Source organism: Gymnodraco acuticeps, unplaced genomic scaffold, assembly GCF_902827175.1.
Source record: "Gymnodraco acuticeps unplaced genomic scaffold, fGymAcu1.1, whole genome shotgun sequence".
NCBI lineage: Eukaryota > Metazoa > Chordata > Actinopteri > Perciformes > Bathydraconidae > Gymnodraco > Gymnodraco acuticeps.
In genome coordinates this window covers 60,131-85,000 of record NW_022989876.1, presented here as the reverse complement: position 1 = coordinate 85,000, position 24,870 = coordinate 60,131, and the positions used below count along the sequence as shown (strand labels likewise).

Here is a 24,870-nt window from a genome sequence, read left to right as displayed (position 1 = left end):
CCTTTTCTCTGTGTCTGAACAGATAGTAAACTTTGAGTATCCTGGATTCAAAGTCAACAGTTTGGACCACATTCAATTGTTTATAACAAGCGACCACCCAAAGACAATCTGCTTTAAGTTTGTGTTATTCAATGTTCAAACACTTTAAGATTTGATTTATAATGTGTGTTTGTTGCCTAATGAACACACTTTAAAGATGCTACAAACCTAATGGCCGTCTTGATGCCATCTAGAGAGATTTATTCTGTGTGAGCAGAAGTCGTTAACCCTTTTACCTTAAAGGATTTTATTGCAGCTGCTCTTGATACAGAGAGGTTTTTAATGGTTCTTCACTTACAGGCTATTCTTGTGCTTTACTCCTTATAAGGATACATATATATAAGAGAAATACTGCGGCTCGGTGAGGACGCCAGGGCCTTAAGAGGACAGAGTAAAAGAACAGGAGACGAAGATCCTTTGTTCTATGAAATGAAAGCTGCGTTTTATCTACAAGTTTACAGACTCTAAACTTTAAACAAAACCTTGTCTCAATCCAACCGTAAGGGTTTAATTCAACCTGAACACAACATTTTATCTAGTTAGACTTTTGTGTGAAATTGTCTTAATTAGTATCTGAATTCAAGATGGCAAAACATTTTTTTGTGAGATCTCTGTTGACAAAAATGTAACCAATGAGTCAAAGCGGACATATGTGACACTTTTTCAAACATTCTGTCCAGGCTTTTCTCAGTACAGACGTGTGACTACGAGCGTCTGTTGTGGTACTTTAGGTACATTACAAAATTCCGTAATTCCCCATATCATGTAAAACTGTACGTATAGCAAGCACATACTCCTGCTTTGTACCACATTTAGTGCAGCTGATGGCCCTTACGACCTTTAAAAACAGGGTATATGCAGGAATCCTGAAGTCAAATGTAAAACCTTTTAAGACCCTTTCCATACATTTTAAGACCTCATCGCCATTTGGAGTTTTAACCGGTTACCTTGGCGACACACTTTACCTCACATTGACTATATACAGCAGGGGTGGCCAACCCGCGGCTCTCGAGCCGCATGCGGCTCTTTGCCTAGTTTCATGCGGCTCTTCAGTTCATATCGAATTTTATATGTGTGAGTTTGGGGGAGAGACACTGACTCCTGACTAGTGTTGCACGGTGTACCGATACTTGAAAGGTACCACGATACCCTGCCGTTAAAAACGTTACGATTCCTCCGTTTCATTAGTATCGGTACTTTAAGAATGACGGGGAAAAGTACTCCGGTGAGAAAGCACCGTTTTAATAAGAGCCGTGTGTGTTCAGCGCTCTGCTTCCACTCCCTGCACTGCAGCCGTGCCTGCAGTCCCGCCCCTCTCAAGCACGCTCTAAGTGCCTCCCCTCTCTCGTGCACGCGCTAGCTGCCAGAGCATGTGAGAAAACGAGAAGCATGGCTGCAAGTGGGAGTGCAACTGCCGCTGCGCCTCGGCTTGTTGACAAAAAGACGCCAGAAGCGACATTTGGAAGTATTTGAGCTATATCTCTGACAGTGAGGGCAAGCCTACGGACACCACGAGGCCTGTCTGTAAGACATTTATTAATTTTATTTAATACGAATTCTTGTCATTTATTTTATTTATTGTTCTCATTGTTTAAAAGTTTGTGTTATGGTTATGGTTCTGGTGTGAAATAAAGCACAATAATTACATTTAAGACCGTTTCCCTTTTTTTTAAGAAAATATCGAAAAATAATCGGAATCGCAATTCTTGACTTGGTATCAAAACCAAAATGTTGGTATCGTGACAACACTAGCTACTCCTGACAGTTAAACCTGATATTTAGTAGGTCTGTTAAGTATTGAATGCTGATAATTCTGACGTAATTTGGCCGGTCAAAGTTGTTTGGGCTCGGATAAAATCACTCCGTTACTTTCGTCCCGTGTTATGTATGTTGTGTGTGGTGTCAGTATGAGAGGATGACAGCGCGTATAATTTTGATGTGGCCCAAGAGCCAATCACAATAATACCTGCGATGCAGTGAACCAATCACCTTTGAGGGGGGGGAAACCTATCGTTGATTAAACATTATCCAGTGTTTCCCCTACCATTGTCTTGGAGGGGCGCTGCGCCCCGCAAACGGAGCCCCACACCCCCCCTGAAATTCAAGGTGTTTAAAAAAAATATATATATAATTTTTTTTTTAAATATATATATATAGCACCAAATTGCAAATAATCTAGAACTACTGTCACTTTTCACATTGAACATGTGCTCTTTTATTAAATAAACTAAACGCTTTCATTTTAAGTTGTGAGTTTAGTGTTTTTGACCCTATAAGAAACACTGATGCATTAATCAATAACAATAATCCACAGCTCCTCTCTCTGCTCCAGAGGATTTAAAAAAAAAATATCCCAATGCCACAAAAATGCATCAGTGACGTGGTTGAAATCTTGTCTCCAGAAAACAAAAAACTGAAACAAGCGGTATCAGTGACTGTGTGTTTGATGTGGCTCTTTGAAGTAACATAGAAAAAATGTGGCTCTTAACCTCTGACTGGTTGGCCACCCCTGATATACAGTATTGATTGTCCTTCCTCCTTATCTTCCAACCATTTGGACGCAGACTTGCATTTCCCCATAACGATGTTGCTTAGCAACCGGCGTAAACGGACCTTCGCGCTATCAAGCAGTGAGCGTGCGATGTCCTGTTCAGATGACGTCAAATCCAACGGGATGCCATCAATAAACTACACAGAATCACACTACACACCTACGCAATGATTACATTCAGGCAGACTGTAGAATACAACCTCTTTGGACACTTTATATACTTATTGAAAACAAGCTACAAAATGTAACACCTTGGGAAATGCCGTTTAATACTTTTTAATAGCCTTCATTTCCGCTAAATTGATTTATCAACTTTAAATACTTTTTAAGACCCCGCGGACCCCCTGTAAATACATGAATACAATTAGTCTTTAAAAGGAATAAAATAGACAGGTAAGTGGCGTTAAACTCTTGTCAAACAACGGAACGTGTAGTGGGGATCGGGAAAGGTGCTTAGCGCAAGTTCAACCAGGAAGACCGTCTTTAGTCAGTCATTCACATATTTCCAGCTCTCTCCTCTCAATCAGTGATCGGGGGCGTTACTCCCCAGCTATCACTTCGCCTCTATTCCCACAAGCCTATCATAGTGCACTGCTAAACCTTTAAATCTGCTCTCTCCCCTTCCTCACAGTTGTCATTTCAGGTGACTCAACGCAGCCCTCCTCCACCTTCCTTTCTTCCAAATCCAGGGTCAAGCTTAAACCACTCCTCTTCAGACCGACCTCCATCAATCCCTTCATGCCTTCACCACCACCAGTGTCTAGACCAGGCAGGGGTGTCCTTTTTTCACCTACAGAAAAATATACGAAGGGCTGGGCTGCTCACTAGAGGTATATCGCCTCATAAGTTCAGTTATAAATGAGCAAAATCAATCAAATGTAGGTACATGATGCTTGTGAGTGTTGGCAGCTCATCCCTTAAAGCAGAAGCCTCAGATTGATTATAATAGGAAGGGTGTATTTCAAGCTTGTAAATAAGTCATTGGGCTTTTTTCTTATCAACTAAGATATGTTAGAAAATGTTTCCAACTTGAATTGACTGAATTTATTTGAAAAGTGGTCATGAATACTACTGTGTGATATTTAAGAAGTACAATATAAGATAAGCACACGTTTCATTTGTGGGCCGTATTCCATTATACTTTTTGAATTTGCTGAGGGCCGATTCAAAATGGTCTGCGGGCCGCATTTGGCCCCCGGGCCGTAGTTTGGACACCCCTGGTCTAGACCCCGGGCGGGGGGGGGGTTCATCGATTCGGGTTTTTCCCTCCCGAATGATATTCTAGCACAACGGGGTCTAATCACCAAAACACCATTACATGCTTCTGTGTATTCCCGGCAATAAATATATATCGTTACATCAACGTTACGTCTCTCCTGATTGATCTGTGGTACCTGAGTTGGACCGGCTGCACGTACTCCTTCCTGAACCGCTGCAGCTCGGCCGCCATCGGCTGGTCCCCGTTCCAAAGCGCCTGCCGGTCCTCCTCCGTCGGCTCTGGCTCCGGGATCTCAATCCTGAGGAGAATATTATCAGATAAATGAAGACAAACAACACCACAGCACTGAGAGATATCGCTCTTATGGCTGCAGGAGGAATACAGTAAAGCACATAGCGTCTGAAGTGTACCTGTCTATGAGCAGGGTGAGCAGCTCCTGTGGTTTGCAGAAGGATCGGTACGTGGTAAGAAACGTGCGCACAAAGTTAGGGTCTACAAACAGATAGAATAGATTAGATAACAAAGCAAGAGACCCTACATCACAATGCAAAAATACTGTAAAAACTATAAGAAATATCTGTTTACAAACTCTCACATGACTCCATGATATTTGATACATTTTTCCAGTACTTTTTCAAGCAAAAAATGCAGTTTTTTCATACGATATAGACATTTAAAGATACCACCTTGGACTATAACGGCCCGTCCACACACAGGCATGAAAAAAATCTTTCAAAGCTTCGCCCATTCACTTGGGGTGACGTAGAAGATTTTGAATCTTCGCCGAACTGCATTGTGGGGAGCGGAGCATGGCTTTGCAAGCATCGTGAGATAAAAAGTTGAGCAATGTTCAACTTTTGATGCTCCCGATGCTTTCGAAGCTGGCATCAGCCAATCAAATCCCGTTTATGCAAATCCCGCCAGTACAAGCGCTAGCCAATCAAACCGCGTGCAAGCTGGGAGAGCAGTTCATTTCCTCATATTCCAAACGAGAAATTACGGTAGCAAATCACCCGGTTCTTTACGACCAGAACTATTTACCGGGATACAAACCGGAGGAGCCAGGCATGGAGGGAGGTGGCAGAGACAGTGGGTGAGACTGGTAGGTTTTCGCCTGTTTGGGGAGTTTATATCCAGTTTACTTTGTTTTAACATTGCTATTGCTTTGTATGTCGGGGGCGGGAGATTCATGTGATTGGTTGTTGGTCGCAAAAAATCGCCAAGCTTCAGACACGCCCAGCTTCAAGATTTTTCAAGATTTTTTTCATGCCTGTGTGTGGACGGGCCGTAAGGTGTATGGAGATTATTTACTGCAGCACTATCCCAAATGTATGCATTTCCAATAACATCTTACTATTTACGACACTTACAATGCTTCCTCAGACGCCGCAGTGTAAGTACTGTTTATCCTTAATTTGGGTAAGAGCTTTGGATGTTTTGCAATGTTTTAAATAGTGCATTTTAGTCATGTGTTAGTGAAGTAGTGAGCATAGACTGGATATATTAGACATAATGCTCACACAACTCAAATCTAGACTTCTAAAATGAATCCCTTATTTATATTCTTTAAGGTGAATATGCCTATATATATGATATGATATACAACAGAGGAAAGTCGGAAAACACTTTATTTTAAAAACGCATTTTTTGCATGAAAAATGACTTGAAAAAATGTTTATATTTTACCCCTCCAACTGAAGTGTTTTCCTTCCTGTATTTTGCTGTTGTTAAAACTTTAATTCATCAAGACTTTGAGTCTACTTTTTGATTGTCTGTCACCGTGGAGGCATGAGAGAAAAGCCACATATTCCTCAGGAATTCAAGGCAACATTTCGGGGAAGAACTGATATACTGATGATCAAAGAGTGCCGCAGTGACGCGTCCTAAAACCCGGAAGTAAACTCCTTCCGGTTCCTTCGACAAACAGCAATGCAGTTTCTCCATAGGATTTTGGAAAATAGCTGGAAATAAGGTCTGTGGTTGAAACACATTGAAGAGACGGGTCACGTTTGGTTCAGCCGGATAATCTCCACATGTCTACCCTACTTTTATAATGTTCTAATCATAAATCTAGTCACCGGAAGCAAAATGCTAATGTTATGCTATAAAGGAGCTACAGCAGGGTCACTGCTTCAACGTCACGCCAACTTAAGATCCATATTCAAACATACAGATTGTAAATGGTACGAGTTGAAGCGTTTGTTTGAACAGTCTGCAGGAGGCAGGGACTTGCTCTCAAGCAGAACAGGGCAAACAAAGTTAGAGGAGTGTTTACGTGTTCGGCGTCATGACGTACAACGACCTCGACAACTTCTGTAGTCCTATTCAGCCACTTGTTAACAACCATCGTTTTTCAGACACGTCAACTCTTCAGAAATCACCAGTGGGGTCACTGCTGATGGATTTAATGTCGTAGAACAAAACGTGATCCGTCTCTTCAATGTGTCTCAACCACAGACCTTAGTTCCAGCCAAAATCCTATGGAGATATTGCATTGCTTTTTGTCGAAGGAACCGGAAGAGGTAAAATGCTACTTACTTCCGGGTTTTAGGACGCGTCACTGTGGCACTCTATTCTGTGGTGAATTACTCCTTAATATTTAACCCTCCAGAAGAACAATATGTACTGCAGCATCTCACCAGCATACATGTGGTAGGTGAGCCTCTCTATGAGCTTCACCACGGTGCCGGCCTTTATGATGGGGATCCCCGTTTTGCTCTGCACTTTGTCCTCAAACACAATGTTCTCCTCAGAGTCCTGCACGGCGAAGCGGTACACCTCTGGCGACGGCAGCCTCAGAGGGTGCGCCTGCTCCTCGTGCTGCAGCACCGTGTCCAACATGCGGTCCAGCGTGGATCGGTACTGCAGCGTCACTAACCCCGCCATCCACGCCGCCTTCTCCTCCGCCGTCCGAGCGCAGAACACCGCACAGTTCTCGTCCTTCCCGATGAGTTCGAAGGCGTGCCGCAGCTCCGTGGAGTCCTCGCGGTCCACGATGCGGATCTTCCTCAGCACGAACTTCTCCTTGAGGCGGTACTCGGCGCCGCTGCCGGACCCCGGGAGTCGAGAGCTCTGGTTGGCCTTGCAGCTGATCATGAGGCCGTCGAACAGGAAGTTGTGTCGCTCGTGTTTGGCGCCGGCCCGCAGCAGAGGACCTTCGAGGATGAACTCGCTGCAGCACTGGCCGATGTCCTTCCCCTCCCAGCCGTCGATGCTCTTCTGGATCTCGTTCATGCGTTTGATGGCGAGCTGTTTGCTGCGGACCTGCCTGCTGTACAGCCGGTACATCGGCTCACTGTGGGGGGGACGGAGAGTCAGATAATGCGGAAGATCTAACTATTAACACACCGAAATTATCCTAAATATGTAAATAAATAAGGGCGGTGGAACTGATGCCACACAGCATCTGCTTTATGTGTAATAAGTTAGGGGGATAAAACAGATTCATACTCTAATACACGGCCGCTGAATGCTCCAATGGCATCTTTGTCAAATATTTACTTTATCTTCTGAGGTTTACGACTTCTGAAAATCCATTTATTTCTTTTTGTCCTCCAAAAGAAGCTAGATAGTTCCTGCACACCTGATCAAAGTTGTGTCATTTGTGGAAGATTTGCACAAAATACTAGTTTTACATGTTGCCAAATACGTTTTGGCCTTCAGTCATCGTCTTGTCTTTCAACATTAAGGACCGTCTTCATATTGTATTCCGTTATCATTTAAAACCATGACGGCTAACATCGGCTGCTGCTTCTATGCATGTCACCTTTTTCTTTCGATGTTTCCATGAGAGAAACTAGGGAATAAATGTGAATATGAAATAGAGGATTTGTACCCAGGTTTGCGGCGAGGCTGGTGCTTGGTGTAGATTCGCTCCACGCTGCACTGCAGGTTCAGCAGCGCAGTGATCGCCTGCTTCAGACACTCTCTGTCGTCCTGGTCCTGACTGCGCTCCTGCAGTTGCTGCAAAAAACAAATTGTTGGGAAAACACTGAATGTACTCTTCCAATATGAGAGTAACATGATAACAAAGGTATCCCAACTGTAGCTGTGTACATGACAGGATGTGTGATTACCTAGAAGAGCATCAGGACTGTTTGAGGCATATGATAGCTATGTGATTAACATGATGATTCAGCCTCTATGGAGAGAGACATCAAGCATGCTCATTTCTGACGTGGAGCTAATCTGAACTAAACATTGAATACTGCTTTCTATTCCTCCATCTTGTGACTGTGTAACTCCCTCTCTTGGATATCAGCATGTGAAGGACACTGTTCAGGAACTACTTGATGCTCTGTATGTGATGACTACTTCCATTCTGGAGAGGATCACAGATACATGGATCCTGAGATTGAAGCTCAAGCCGGTGACCAGTGATATTTTTCCAACATAAAAGCAGGAAAAAACACTCATCAGTTTTGTGGGTATATTTGATAAATACAGAAGACGGTAGGTGTCTTTACAGAAGCACTTCTTCAGATTCAAGATATCAGCTGTGCAAAATAACTATAAACCACAAAGCAATCTAACAGACATTTTCTAGAAACCCTGAAACAGTGAAAACCAATCATTTCTAAGTTATTCGCATGCATGGTTTCAGACGTACCTGCAGAAGCTCGAAGTAGTGCATGCAGTGGTAAACCGGGACCATCATCAGCTGAGGGAGGACGTACTGCACGGCTTCTTTGAAACCTTCTGCAACCGCCTGCACACACAAAGAAAACTGTTAGTGATGGACTTTATTATAACTTTCAGAACATCTACGAATATGCCACTGAGTAGAATGGGATCAAAAATACCAGGTACGATGATAAAGACTACAGATTGTAAAATAACCGTAAACATCTAAAAGAAAAATGTAACTGCAACTTAACTATTAGTTCTATTATGGATTCATCCGTCAGATATTCTTTTACTTAATTGATGAGTTATTTGGTCCCATGTTCCTGTAGTGTACCGCAGATTTGACTGTTCGATGTTGTTTTAAGTTTTATTCCTTGATTTGATTTTAAACCACACATTTTATGTTGATTGTGGTCTACGATGCAACATATTCGATCTTCCACTAAAGTAATCTCATCTTAAAAAAAGTAACAAAGAAAGTCACCCATTGCTTCACAAAGCCTAAAATGACTACCTCAAATGTCCGGGTTAGGGGTCTTGTCCACAGCTCAAATAAAATCAGCCAATTATTATAAATTAGTAATGAAACCAGAGAAGAAAATGCACATTTAAGAAGCTGGAATTAAAGAATGTTATTTCTTTAAAAAATATGACTCAAACTGCCTAATCAAATATTAAAAGTAAATATTTAAAGCTCTGATACAGAATACTGCAAAAAAGGCTATTAAAATGTGCATGTTTCAGAGTATAACTGAGACAGGAGGAGCTGCAGCACGTTGGAGGAGGAAAGGCTGCTGGGTAACCGGAGAGGAGGCCGTCATAGTATCCATTTAAATCTCCCGTTCCCCTGATAGAAGAATCAATACTCCACTACTCAGACTCCACAGCACTGAGTGTGTGTGTGTGTGTGTGTGTGTGCAGAGAGTGTGTGTGTGTGTGTGAGTGTACAGAAAGTGTGTGTGCATGGAAAAGAGAAAGACATCATGTGTCTGACGCAGGCTGATGGACAGCCGGGGAACAATGACCTAAGTTTAGACGCGTTATTGACACGTCAGCATCCTGAGGGTTCACAAATTGAGACGCTTCATATCAGAAGCAATGCAATACAGGAGCGATGCAATTATGAATCTTAAAAAAAGGCATTTTTGTTTTACTCATGCCTCAACAGTGAAGAAAATAATACAAAAATAGAATAAAACTATAAATGAAATGAATTAAAACTATAAGAAATCGTTAAGGGGTGTCAGAAATAGTACGATTTGTGATATAGACATGAAAACGCATGGATTTGTAATGTTGCTGCAAAAGAACAATTATCTGTAGATTACTTTCTACATTTATGGTTACGTTTTGAAAGTGTCAAAAACGGCCAAAGATTCAAGGTGATGTCTTTATATGTCCAAAGATATAATAATAATAAAGATATAATAATAATGAAATAGCCTAATGCTCTAGTATGTGAACAAGTGACTGAATGAGAGGATTTTACTGCAGAGTTGTGAGAGTTTGTGAACGGATGTTTTCATATCGTTCTGCTGTTGTTAGCTTGTGATCAGCTGGTTAGCTTAGCTTAGCACTAAGACATGATATAGCACGGCTAATGAGAGACGAACTACAATATCTTCCAGAATTTAAGGAAACACAGGGTGAGTAACTGGTATGTAATTTATAATTGTGTAGATGTGGTATCCCTTTATTGTCGAGGTCTACTTTTACAGCTGATCTGAGAGTGTAAACTGTAAATAAAGTAGATGTTGAGTTGGATAACGTGTAAAAACCAGTCTCCACGCGTCACAGTGCTGGCAGCCTGAATACAGAGCAGAGTGAATCCAGTACACCATGTTCCCTCCTCACCGAGGTACAGACGCTCCACGTCGGGGTCCTTCTCCGTCTTAATTCACCGATTATTTTCAACATGAAATGCTTCTTGAGACACCAGCCTTTACTCTCCTCCCTCGCCTCCCCTCCCTCGCCTCCCCTCCCCGCAGTGTGGCAGCCTGGGCTATTTTTAAAAGGCGATGTAATTTACCCACAATGCCAGACGCTGCAGAGTGCTGCACAGACACATCTATTAGGGGACGAGGGAGAGGAAGCACTGATTTAAAAAGCCACCATAAAATGTTGATTTTCAGCTTTAAAATCAATTATCTTCTCACATTTTAACTTTAGGCTCTAATGTTTATATATAAACAGTTTCTTCTTGTATTTTATGTTATTTCAGGGTATATTCAGGAAGTCAAATGTAATACCTTTTAAGACCTTTTTTAAGACCCTTCCCATACATTTTAAGACCTCATCTCCACTTCGAGTTGTAACCGGTTACCTTGGCGACACACTTCACCTCACATTGACTATATACAGTATTGATTGTCCTTCCTCCTTATCTTCCAACCATTTGGACGCAGACTTGCATTTCCCCATAACGATGTTGCTTAGCAACCGGCGTAAACGGAGCTTCGCGCGCTATCAAGCAGTGAGCGTGCGATGTCCTGTTCAGATGACGTCAAATCCAACGGGATGCCATCAATAAACTACAGAATCACACTACACACCTACGCCATGATTACATTCAGGCACACTGTAGAACACAACCTCTCTGGACCATTTATATACTTATTGAAAACAAGCTACAAAATGTAACACCTTGGAAAATGCAGTTTAATACTTTTGAATAGCCTTCATTTTCGCTAAATTGATTTATCAACTTTTAATACTTTTTAAGACCCCGCGGACCCCCTGTATATTCTTATTGCACATTTGTACTTGTTTATCAAAAATATTTATATTAATTGTGCACATTTTCACCTGCTTATGTTAATACAACATGTCTTATTTTATCTCATTATTTTTTTTGTATTTCATTATTTCTTAAATGTAATATATAAATATTTTAAATGTTATCTTCTATTTGCAAATGTTTTGTTTTTATAAATATGTTGTATTATATATTCTTGACTTTTTATGTTAATACAAATATTTGTACTCATTTCTTTCATTCTTATTTCAAATATTTAATTAACTTTGTATTTTTATGTAAATATTATTTTTCCATCAGTGTACGTATGTATATTTTTAAATACTTTATCATAAAATGTAGCAACCTTTCCGAACCGAATTAATGATAATACATTTTTTTAATTAAATAAAAGTAGAGAACTTGTTTAAATGTCCTTTCTGATTTAAAGCTGTGTTTCATGTGAACGCTGGGCCTCGCTGATCGCTGGCCTGAGAAAACACCAGCACATATTTCATCTTCAAAGGCTGGCAGACTGCCCCCCACCGAGAGAAATTCAATGCTATTCTTGTGAGGAATGTCCAAATAAAACAATGTGAATAAACTGTACACAGGACGACAAATATGTCATGACATGCCCTCAAACGATATCTGGAGGAATTCACTTCAAAGCCAAACAGGAACAAATACCGAGCCCTGTTTGCTGCGTGAAAATACATAAATGACCTGCTTCGTATTTAAAACAAACATTTTCCCTTTCTTTTTAGATTTATGGCATTTCTGCTCTTTAAGAGAGTTGACAGTTGAGAATGGCAGGAAGGAGGAGAGTGGGAGATATGACTTTATGCTGCGTATCACAGCGCACTGAGATTTTTGACAAATTGTAAAGCACTTACGCATCACTGTACACTGTATACCAGGGGTCTCAAACTCAAGGCCCGGGGGCCAAATCCGGCCCGCGGCTTCATTTTATGTGGCCCCGCAAGAGCTTGCAAAGAATATAATACGTTTATTATACGGTTACATGCCACTTTACAGAAGCAGGTTGCCCATAAACTACATGTCCCACAATGCATCTTGTTTTGTGACATGCGCACTGAAGAGACTTGCAATTATTTGCCCTGGACTTCTGCTTTCAGATGTAGCTAATTACTAAGTTATTATCCTATCCGATAATAATCCAATTCAGAGGCAATAATGTCATATTATACATTATTTTATATATATATTATATATAGTTACAACCGGCCCTTTGAGTGCATCATTTATGCGAATGTGGCCCGCAATGAAATTGAGTTTGACACCCCTGCTGTATACCAAGGCAGTTTTGCCATCACTTACTGTACGGAGGCTCAGTCACTGGTACATTTTCATTTACAAAGCCATGTTGGATAAACTACCATCTTATATCTGCTCCCTGATCTCTCTGCGAATTGAAAGTACTTATTGCCTGAGATCGCATGCTGTGGTTTTATTAAATGTGCCAAGTGCTAGGACTGTCTTAGGGAAGAAAGCTTTTAGATGTGCAGCTCCACTAACATGGAACAGTCTGCAAAAAGAATGGAAAATTACCAAGCTAGTACCACTACATGTTTTTAAAGCTCGGTTGGATGCTACAAAATCAGATGCTGTTGGTACCTGTACTTGTGGTTATATATGTAAATTGTAATCCCTGTACATTTTGCTGTATGATGTCCTTTTGTTGTTCTGTTGTTTATGTCTTCTTGTGGAACCTACTGCTGCAGGTCTCCCTTGAAAAAGAGATCATTGATCTCAATGGGATTTCACCTGATAAATAAAGGTTTTGAATTAGTGTTAATTTCGTTGACTAAAACTATGACGAAATATGTTCGTCAACGACCTTTTTTTCCATGACGAAAACGAGACGATGACGAGACGGCAGTAAACAATAACTGTAACGAAATCATCATGCAATATCGTTGACGAAAAGTGAGGAGACGAAATGTAGTTTACTAAATAAAAACTATGCCAAAATCTCTCTTTACTTTCGTTGACGAAAAATGAGGAGACGAAATATTATCAAAGATAACGTTACATTCTCTGAGTCAGTTTTTCTCCCAGCAGTTCCATTTCCGGTGCTGCAGGGCAGCAGCTGTGTGTCTGTGCTGCGCGCGGCGGTACATTTGAATTATACCGGACAGCGGCACAATATGAACTGTCAGGAAGACTCGGGTCTAACTCATGGTCTAACTAACCTTAGTTAACAGAAAATAAAATGGTAACAACAGGGCTTGGGAGCAGTGGTCGCACTCGCGTTAACCGAATACCCCCTCCCCTCATAATGGATTATGACGTGTTAGAAATTAAAATCAATGTTTTGATAGCATAATGTACCCTAAACATACCGTCAGTTTAAATGCTGTTTTATACTGAAAAACCAGAAGTTCTTGTGCGTCCAGTTGTTAAGCTTTTATTCTGAAAATCCTTCATGACGACATCCGGGATTACCGCCCATTAGTATCATTAAAGTGGCTATTGACGCCGTTAACATGTATTACATATAAAGTTATGAAAGAGATAAGGAGGAGAAAAGGCATGTGGAAGTAAGCAATGAATGTAAAATGTCGAAATCCTCTGTTTAACGCGATATCGGACACAGACGAACGAGAGGGGGAAGTCCCTTACGTCACTACAGCTCACAGAGAGGAGGAGCGAACAGCGAGCAAGCGGGAAGGACGAATGCTTGTAAGCTCTCTTCTGCACGGCCAGCAGCTGGAGAGGAAGCTGCAGACTTTCTCTCCTATCGAACAATCCTGTTTGTGACTTTACCGCGCTTTTTTTATTAATTAAAGTACCAATTTTGAACCTCCAGAGACTCCATTTAGTCTCCTTTTTAAGCTTCTCTTTCCTGGACGCTGAGAATAAGAACACAGTTAACAGACGGAAATGTTACGATCCTGTCCGTCAAAATGACTGACAACGAAAAAGTCTAAAGCCACCACTGCTTGGGAGAAAGAAACGATGTGATATTTGGGCTAGGGCTGCACGATATTGAAAAAAACTGACATTGCGATATTTTTTCCCCTGCGATATATATTGCGGTTTTTTAACTATATTTAACCGGATGAAGGATGTTAGTCACGGACGTCTGGATCTTAACTGGTTGACTCATCATACCTTAAGTCATGAACATGTCATGATAATGCATGTTGCTTACCCTCAAATAAGGGGCTTCATCTGTGAATGAAGAAGAGAAGAACCTTTTTGTATCCAAAATAGTTCCAGATGGCAGATGTTGCCTTTCTTTTTGGAAGTAAATCTTCATTCTCACCCGTATCGTCCTCCTGTGCCTCGCTCATATTTTACCGGTGTTTTGATGGTCTGCAAACTAGCGGGGCGGGGCCTGCTGTGATCTGATCAAGAATGATTGTGATTGGTGGTTTGCTGTGTCACTCACTCAAGTACCCCTGACATGAGAGCCGCGCAAGTTTTCCTTTTGTAGCAAGCAGCAAAATAATTGTAACATGACGTGTTTGAGTTAATGTACCTACTTAATATCGCACGCCCGCAAAAAAAATGCATTATAAAAAATGTATAAAATCGCACGTCCCTGCGATGTGAATGCGCATATCGCGGTTATCGCCATGACACGATATACCTAATTTGGGCCCATGTTCGCTACAATGAAGGCGGAGAATAAAAACCAATGCATTGTTTCATCAGAAGGGAAGCAATGTGGCCAAAACACAGCTGGTAAAAACACCACAAACCAGATACTGTGCAAAGCTGCTTTCTTAATCATTCAACCTGTTTTTCATCAAATAAGGACAAGATATAATCTTATTGTGAAATAAATGTGACTAAAATGAAAAATTATTGGTTTTGACTAGTTTGACTGAAATGTTCTATATAATCTGATGACTAAAAAAGACTCAACAGTTTTCTTTGACTAAAATAAGACTAAAATGCTCAGACTTTTAGTCGACTAAAACTTGAATACATAAAAACAGGATGAAGGTGACTAAATATGACTAAAACTAAAAAGGACATTTAACACAGGACTAAGACTAAAACTGAATTAAAAAATAGCTGACTGAATGAACACTATTTTGAATTGAATTGATTGTTATAATTGTGTTTTCTAAAATGTTATAACATGGGTTTAGATTAGGGTTATGGTTTAAAATGTGCCTGTGGCTGATGTCATCATCCTACCTTGAAGTAGTGGCCGGCGGTGGAGCATGCCATCAGGTTGTTGAAGTGCTCGTGGAAATTCTTACTGAGGATATCCTGGGACAAAGTCTCGTAGGGGTCGAAGGCCTGCTCCTGTACACGAGGAGAGAATCTTTTAACAGTCATTGCGGACATCTACATATAAGAAAATGCCACTGAAAAGTATTTGAGAGTCTGCTGGAACAACGCATTCAAATGCACTCATACAGATGGGACATTTTACTTGATCGGTTACAAGCCATTCTTTAAATACCTGTTTATTACTGTTTTAATTAAGGGATGTCACGCAAAGGAGTTAAGTGTTATTAACCACCATTCTTGCACAATTAGTGTATATATATATATATACATTTATAATATCCTGCATTATATTTTGTTACTGGAAATGTGTATTTCCACATGTATATTCTTAACTTTTTAATGCTATTTTATTTCTACTTCAGAAATATTTTGGATTGTTTATTTCTAGTGTCTTAATTTCTCTTATTTTTTATGCTGCTGCAATGCAAACATTTCCCAAATTGGGATCAATAAAGTACTTATGTATCTATCCATCTATCCATCTATCTATCCCTCCATCCATCCCTCCATCTATCCATCCATCTATCCATCTATCTATCCATCCATCTATCTATCCATCCATCTATCCATCTATCCATCTATCCATCCATCTATCCATCTATCCATCTATCCATCCATCTATCCATCTATCCATCTATCCATCCATCTATCCATCTATCCATCTATCCATCCATCCATCTATCCATCTATCCATCCATCTATCCATCTATCCATCCATCCATCCATCTATCCATCTATCCATCTATCCATCCATCCATCCATCCATCTATCCATCTATCCATCTATCCATCTATCTATCATCTATCTATCCATCTATCCATCCATCTATCTATCCATCTATCCATCCATCTATCCATCATCTATCCATCTATCTATCCATCTATCCATCTATCCATCTATCCATCCATCTATCTATCCATCTATCCATCCATCTATCCATCCATCTATCCATCTATCCATACATCTATCTATCTATCTATCCATCAATCTCTATCCATCCATCCATCTATCCATCCATCCATCCATCTATCCATCTATCTATCCATCTATCCATCCATCCATCTATCCATCCATATCCATCCATCCATCTATCCATCTATCCATCCATCCCATCCATCTATCTATCCATCTATCCATCTATCCATCCATCCATCTATCATCTATCCATCCATCCATCTATCTATCCATCCATCTATCCATCCATCTATCCATCATCCATCTATCCATCTATCCATCTATCTATCCATCCATCTATCCATCTATCCATCCATCCATCCATCTATCCATCTATCCATCCCTCCATCCATCCATCCATCTATCCATCCATCTATCCATCTACCATCTATCCATCCATCCATCCATCCATCTATCCATCCATCCATCCATCTATCCATCTATCCATCTATCCATCCATCCATCTATCCCTCCATCCATCCATCTATCCATCCATCCATCCCATCCATCCATCTATCCATCTATCCATCCATCCATCTATCCATCCATCTATCCATCTATCCATCTATCCATCCATCCATCCATCTATCCATCTATCCATCTATCCATCCATCCATCCATCTATCCATCCATCCATCTATCCATCCATCCATCCATCCATCCATCTATCCATCTATCCATCTATCCATCCATCCCTCTATCCATCCATCCATCCATCTATCCATCCATCCATCTATCCATCTATCCATCTATCCATCCATCCATCCATCTATCCATCTATCCATCTATCCATCCATCTATCCATCTATCCATCTATCCATCCATCTATCCATCTATCATCCATCATCCATCCATCTATCCATCTATCATCCATCTATCCATCTATCACAAATAAAATGTTGAAACATTGGCCTTTTTCTTTATGTTGATTAAATGTGCGACAAAGCTTCCTGGAGCTCCTGACAATCAGGCCGTCAGATGATGTTCGTACCTCGGCTAGATCTTCGAAGCAGCTTCCCACCAGCGGGTGCGGGCTGCCGTCCGCCGTCATCTCCACGGCGTCCTCGATGAGGCCGAGCAGCTTCACCGTCAGCTCGTGGATGTCCAGGATGTTGCTGAAGATCACCTCCACGTCCTGCACAGAATAAAGGTTAGTGTCAGAGTCCTTCTTATTCCATTGCAATGTAAATACTGTTATATTTTACTATATTTGTAATCAATATTTTTCTAGTTCTCTATCTGTGTTTTTAATTCTTGTTGTTATGCACCAAGTTAAATTCCTCGTACGTGTAAACCTACCTGGTAATAAACCTGTTTCTGATTCTGATCTGAAAATGCTTGTTTTTCCATTGCTTATTATTTCTATTATTATCTTAATTTATGTTTGCATCACGTTTCATTCTTATTGTTTATCACTTCCGGCAATTGTCACGTGGGTATGGTTTATGTAGGGTTAATGTGCAGCGAGGCGGTGATTATGGGGAAAAGAACACCCGACAGGCTCATCAGGGTGTTCTTTTCCCCATGATGACCAAGTCGCTGCACATTATCCCGCTTATTACCCGGCCATATACTAAACTAACGACTCGACTCACAATATTAATTGAAATGATTTTATTGACTTAAAAATGATCGTATTTCTTCCGCTCAGAAACTCTGTTCCACGGCGCACCAACGGCTGGAACTGCGACAACAACAACTTTATGGCAGCACTGTCCAACTCTGTTCAGTTTCTGATCCACTAACAAGTCCTTAAACACTGCAGAGCCCATACCGTGTTCCTGTTAGTGTTTACTTCCTCTCTGCCTTCTTCTGGTGATTTATCTGACGTCCAGCGCTCCGTCTTTTACTTTCTCTTTCTTGATCCTCCTTAGCAACGGCAGGAACTGCTTCGATAGCGTTTTTGAGGAGCTTTTTGATTACAGATTTGAAAACATCGTGGCTTTAAAAGTAGCACAATTCATTATGTCAAACCTTGGGAAGTATCTAGATATCCCTGCCCTAATGACAAAGTAACTGGCAACTGAATATGTTTTGCCAGTTTGATGTCTATGGCTGGACCGTTGCGTAAAAAGGAGGGTTTCTGCCCCGTTACTTCTCTTGTCCCAGTTAGAAAAGCAAACTGCATGCAGTTTGCTTTTCGGCCTAACTGTATACAGTTAAATCGAACGGACTTCTTTGTGCAGATGTGAGCGTCCTTAACAACGGTCAATAAGTCCTTGACATCGGTCTGTACTACTGGATTAACAACGTGTCACATGTTCTGAATTGTCCAATCAGAATCGAGTATTCAACTAAGCCATGTAATAATTGGTATTTAGCTCACATGTTGGATGCCGGTTTTGGGGATATGACGTAGAGGAGAGGGTGAACTGCTCGCATACTTTCTGTTGGGACATTTTTCCAAGGACTTTTTCCAAGACTTTATTCACATGTTTTGAGGCCATTTTCTCAGAAAAGTTTCAAAACATTTTCAATCATTTTTACGACATGCTCTGGTATTTTAGGGAATTTTTCCAGAGCTATTACAAGGATTTTTCCAGACTTTATTCGTATCATTTTTGCATATATGTGACCTGCTCCATGAAATCAGATGCATTGACCCGAAGACACATTTTGAGTTATATACACTGTTGGAAAGAGGAGATTCCTAGCTTTCTAATGATATCAGGAATGTTTTTGTTCTCCAAATATTAAGCAAAATATGTCACATTATATAATGACTGTCACCGAGTCATCGTTTTGAGAAAAAGGGCTTCAAAGTTTCCTCTTCTCTGGAATCCATCGATCTGATCAAAGTAGTACGGAGGGAAGATATTTTGGTTTGGATTACTGGTCTGGGGGAAGCTCGCGAGTGTGTGTGTATACGTGTGTGTGTGTGTGTGTGTGTGTGTGTGTGTGTGTGTGTGTGTGTGTGTGTGTGTGTGTGTGTGTGTGTTTGTGTATTTTTGCATTTGTGTGTATTGTGTTTTTTTCCCGGGGAAAACTCTCAGGAGAAACACCGGCTGTTGTTATGCCTGCTGTGACGTCAAGTTACTCCATTCTCCGCTTGTAATTATGCCGAAGCTTCAAAGCTGTATTTATCATCTGAATTTGCCGAAACAAGTTTAATATTCTGAAAGCCAAGACTTTGTTTATTTGAAATCAGATGAAAACCAACTGTAACCCTGCCGTGTTATCTATGATTACTCTACGCCTTACATTCATAATGTCAGCGGAGGGAGGGGGGGCGGCGCTGCGGAAGAGCAGATTGCGAGTGAGAGCTGTCGTCTTCCCTTTACAAGCTTCAAACATGTATTTATCGCGTGATTTTGGAAATAAAAGTTTCATATTCTGAAAGCCAAGATTTTGTTTATTTGAAATCAAACAAAACCCCGAAAAACTATTTTTTTACGCAAATCCACGTTTATTTTGAAATAAGCCGTTGCGACTTCCGACTGATTTCGATAGAGCAGGTCACGTATACACTGTATACTAGGGATGGGAACGATTAATCGAATATTTGAAATTATTCAGGTATTCGAATATGAGGATATGAGTTATGAATATTTTTTTTTATTTGGGAGGAATGCCTAAGTTGATTACATATTATCAAATGGAATAATTCAATGTATACGACAGTGCCATAGCCAAGTGTGTTAGGTCTAAAGGTGTGTTTTGCTCCGCTCACCGGTCCCTCACAGCGGGCAGAGCTGCAGGTGCTGATCTCTCTCTCTCGCGTCCGGTTATACTTCACTCGCGTTTATGTCCAAATCCATCAGAAAACCAAGTTATGTTTTAAGCATGAAAGCTGTAGGCCTATAGCTGTCAACTGTTCAAACTGTGATCACCAGTTCAATACATTTGACAAATTCGACTTGGTTTAATTTTCTTGTAAAAATGTTTCCCCCATATTTTTTTATAGGATATGTACATTTCGGTTAATCGGTTAACCGTTTTTTGGGGGGTCGAATATTCGAATATACATTTGCCTTCAAATTCCCATCCCTACTGTATACTTCACATTTCTTTCTTGAATTCCTCGTACCACAGGAAAACCACAATACCCAGATCATTGAAGGGCATTTTTAAACACTGAATGCTTTAAAAAAGTGCTCCCATTCTTGGCCTTCCTCCCTCAGATAAACAAAAGCTAAAACACAGTGGTGAGGACGACTCTAAACAAAATCAGAAACAGCCCGAGGAAATCATTAGTCAAGCGGACGAGGATCCTAAAACAGCAGCGAGAGACGAATAGAATAGAAGTTCACTCCGTCATTATTTCACCGTAAAACACTTTTCTGGAGTGATTTCAGATTACGCTGCGCTGTTACAACAGACATAATTGAGGTTATTTTGGCAAAGGGCTGCATAGGTTGTTCCCGTGTCAACATAATTACACGCTCTGCATTCCTCTGGGCCTCGCTAAGGTTTATCCTCCTCACCCAAATCATACCACAAATCACCCAGCCTAAAATATGCAAAACCACAGCGACCCATTCAACTCCACTTTCCATTCTCAGCCCGTAGATCCACTGCTTTTGCTTTTTGCTTTCTATTTAGGGGAATTCAGAGCACCTAATTCACAATTGAATATTAAAGTGGACCTATCATGCTATATTGGAAACATATATTGTAGGGCCATACCTATACAAAACATACCTATGAAGTGTTTTGCTTAAAATACCAAACAGTTCACCCATTGTAGCCATGCCTCATACTGCTCATTCCCCTCTATTCCAGCCCTGTTAGAGAAACGCGGATTTTGGGTCCTTAGCTTGAAAAAAAGAGGAGGCGGAGCTAATGCCTGATCTGAATTCTACCGGAGATAAAGTTAAATTCTGCTGTGACAAAACACCATCCTGTTCTAAACCACAGCAAGGATTATTTATGAAACAGCATGGAGCTCAAAGGCTTTTTCTCTTGCGGGTTTATCACAAGGTGAGTTCCTTTTTTTATTTCCTGCTTTTTAAAACATGTGCTCTCCAGTACAGGTTAGCTCTGAGTGTTAGCGAGGCTTGCTAATGTAAACAAAGACGAGATTACGTCCAAAACACGTCAGGCATTGTTTCTGATAGCAACTTTCTGATAGGCCAGTGGGTGTAAAGCCTGCCTACATTTCCGATATTACGTCATATCGGACGCAAATCTGGATCAGCTCCGTTGTAGCCCTGTTTTTAGAGATTTGGGTACGGAGGAAAAGAGGGGGTTTTATTTTCTGACGCTGCGTGAGTTCCCTGACACACCGGGGACACATGTTTATGTATAAAAGACATCACAAAGTGCATTTTGCATGATAGGTCCCCTTTAAGACACTTTAGCCTCAATAAACAATTTGTATGTAAAACTATTTTTTGAACATCTATTTACTGAAGGGGTCGGGAGTTTTTTTTTTTGTCCATTCTTTAAACACTTTACATATTTTTCACATATTTTTTGGAAGGCTTTCAGACATGAGAAATATTTTACTTATTTTCTGGAATTATTTTTTACACCTTTTCCCAAGAAAAAAGGATATTTTCTTTCCACATGATTTTGGGACTTTTACATTTTTTTACAATACATTTGAGTTCCACTTTTCAGACATTTAATTTGTTCTCAAACGTTGAAATGTGTCCCATAATTATCAGATTATTATATTTTTTTTTAAAAAGCTTTCAGACATTTTTTCTTTATTTGTTTGAGGATATCTTTCTGATCCTTTTTTGTAAAAGTTTTCAGAAATATTTCACCTATTTTTTTGTACATTTTTCAGAAGTCCCAGAACAGTGAATTAAGCAGTTGGATGTTTTTAGAAATTGAAACCAGAAATGTTAGATATTATAACTTTAGACTGATAATTTAAAAAGTAGTTTTGTTTTGGTCCTATCTAGCAATATTCAAAGAAATTAAAGAAAAATAGGAAAATTCTACTTTAAGGGCATCTTTTCTTCAGGTTTAATACCTAAATAATCACTTTTAAATCTGTTTACATACTTCCAAGTGCTTCCTGGTGCTGATTACCAGGTTAGCCGATTACAGGGTTAATCTGTAAATGTTCTTATGGAGGATTTGGCTGAAAATTGCTTTATAATTAGGGTTCCAGTTAGTTGGAAACTTGACTTGTTTTTAAGCTGGCTTTAGAGTAAGCAGGCAGCTACTGAATTATTTTTGTACCTTTCCTATTTCTTGCACATCAAGGTTCATTTATCTTAAAAAGGTGCACAATTTTTAAGATAAAATATACAGAGTGACACAAGTCAAGTTTTTGTTAGCTAACCCATCGTCACCATTTCCTGTTTCAAAATAAAATAGGGATGCATAATATTGGCTTTGTGGCAATATTGTTTATCTGCTGATGCCGATAAACACACATATTGGTCCCCCCTTATTGCAGATAGCATCAAGTGTTTCCTGAAATTAATTAATTACTGTGATATCCCAATGGCAGACACACACACACACACAATGCTTTTTCTAATTCTACACATTCACAGGCCAAAATAGGATAAATAATTCAACTTAAGTTGCATTTTAAGCATGTGTAACCCATGGTAATGAGTGGCGCGAATCACTCCGCCTCTCTCTTCCCCTGTGAACACCCTGAAGACGCAGAGACATAAGTCAAGCAGCTCCTAGTATAGTGTGTATAATAGCATTTGAAAAAGTGTGTATTTGTACTCTTAACTATATTAGTTAACAAACTCTAACCTGCAAGAACCCCTGTGTGAATCCGAACTAGAAGACGGCAGCCAGTGTCGTCTTCTAAGTGTGGAAACTGTGTTTTTTTTCCGCACGCACTGTTGTTGAACATTGCTGGCAATACAATTGTAAAATCTTCAACTAAAATCGAACTCTTCCCAGAGTTATTCACGGCACCACTATTCAAACCAAGGTAGATGTTGGTGCATCTGTTCTTGGTGTGAGATAGGACAAGAGGTGCTACACATGCAAAAGTCGTTTTTTTGCAACACTTCGCCCGGTCATATCAGAGAAAAAGTTTATTTCCGAGGACTCAAAATCAACAGTAGCATTAAAAAACAACAACTGGTGATCCAACTAATACATCCGGTGGAACCACCTTCCAGGCCAAGGGAACAGAAGGTGTGAAAACAGGACCGTAAATTAGAGTTTCATTTATATTCCAATTGTTTTCGATTCTGCACCAGCATGTTAACTGTGATATGAACAACCCTTCCTTTGATCAAACTCCAAATAAAGACAAAACGTTTGACAGCTCTTTTAATTAAGCGGGCGTTCCTCACCTGCGGCGTGAAGATCTTTGGGTTGGACAGGAAGTGCTGGCGGAAAACCTTGATGATGAGGTCGAGCTCTCGCAGGTACTGACGCTCCTCGGCGATCTCCAGACGCACCAGGTCGTCGTACGTGAGTTCGCCCGAGGACGAGGGCTCCTCCGTGCACTGAGACATGAGACCGATGTCCTCCTCTTGGTCGAACATGTCCATCAACACCTGCAGAAACGAGTAAGCGATCAGAGTCAAAGCTAATTCTTTATCAGATCAAATGCACGCTAAAGGGTCTTTGAAACTGTTCTCTCAGCGATTGTGCCGTTATGTTAAATGTTTGTTGTTCATGTATTGTGTGTTGATATTTGTCTATGTTGATGTTACACATGTAGCTGCTGTAATGCAAGTCACATTTCAGACTTGATCGGACCATTAAAGTATTATCGTATCGTATTACATGGTTTAGTTGAATACTCGATTCTGATTGGTCAATTCAGAACACGTGACACGTTGTTAATCCAGAACAGACAGACCGCTGTCAAGGACTTATTGACCGTTGTTAAGGACGCTCACATCTGCACAAAGAAGTCCGTTCGATTTAACTGTATACCGTTTGGCTGAAAAGCAAATGCTTTTCAAACTGACCAGACAAGAGCGACAAGAAAATAGCGGAGAAGTAACGGGGCAGAAACCCTCCTTTTTACGCAGCGGTCCAGACATAGACATCAAACGGCGACACATCTTCAGTTTCCAGTTCCTTTGGCATTAGGGCAGGGATATCTAGATACTTCCCAAGCTTTGACATCATGAATTGTGCTACTTTTAAAGCAAGCAACGATGTTTTCAAATCTGTAATCAAAAAGCTCCTCAAAAACGCTATCGAAGCAGTTCCTTCCTGCCGTTGCTACGTTAGTTCAAGCAGTAACAACGGACTATTTTTCTTAGCGGATGCATGTCAATTTAAATCAATACATACAACTATTTTTTAAATCAATAAAATCATTTTCTAAATCCACAAAAGCATTTCAATTAATATTGAGAGTCATGTCGTTACTTTGTTGAGAATGTGGCCGTGCAATAAGCGGGATCATGTGCAGCGACGCGGTCATTATGGGGAAAAGAACACCTTCATGCAGATCTAGATCCCTCCGCTTCGCGTCAGGATCTAGATCACATTATGCACATTATGCACATTATCCCTTACATATCGTTTATGATGTTTCAGAAATGACCACAACCTGCAAGCATCAAACTGCAAAATTGGATG

The 24,870-nt window shown here is 40.5% G+C and overlaps 1 protein-coding gene across 1 annotated transcript in view; it reads right to left on the bottom strand.

Moving 5' to 3' along the window:
• sos2 (son of sevenless homolog 2 (Drosophila)) overlaps positions 1 to 24,870 on the bottom strand; it is a 61,048-nt gene that overhangs the window by 17,555 nt on the left and 18,623 nt on the right. The window contains 8 exon segments of the mRNA XM_034197926.1: positions 3,985 to 4,107; positions 4,220 to 4,301; positions 6,449 to 7,104; positions 7,645 to 7,772; positions 8,419 to 8,517; positions 15,346 to 15,456; positions 17,390 to 17,533; positions 23,622 to 23,828. Coding sequence (XP_034053817.1) covers positions 3,985 to 4,107; positions 4,220 to 4,301; positions 6,449 to 7,104; positions 7,645 to 7,772; positions 8,419 to 8,517; positions 15,346 to 15,456; positions 17,390 to 17,533; positions 23,622 to 23,828 — 1,550 coding nt within the window.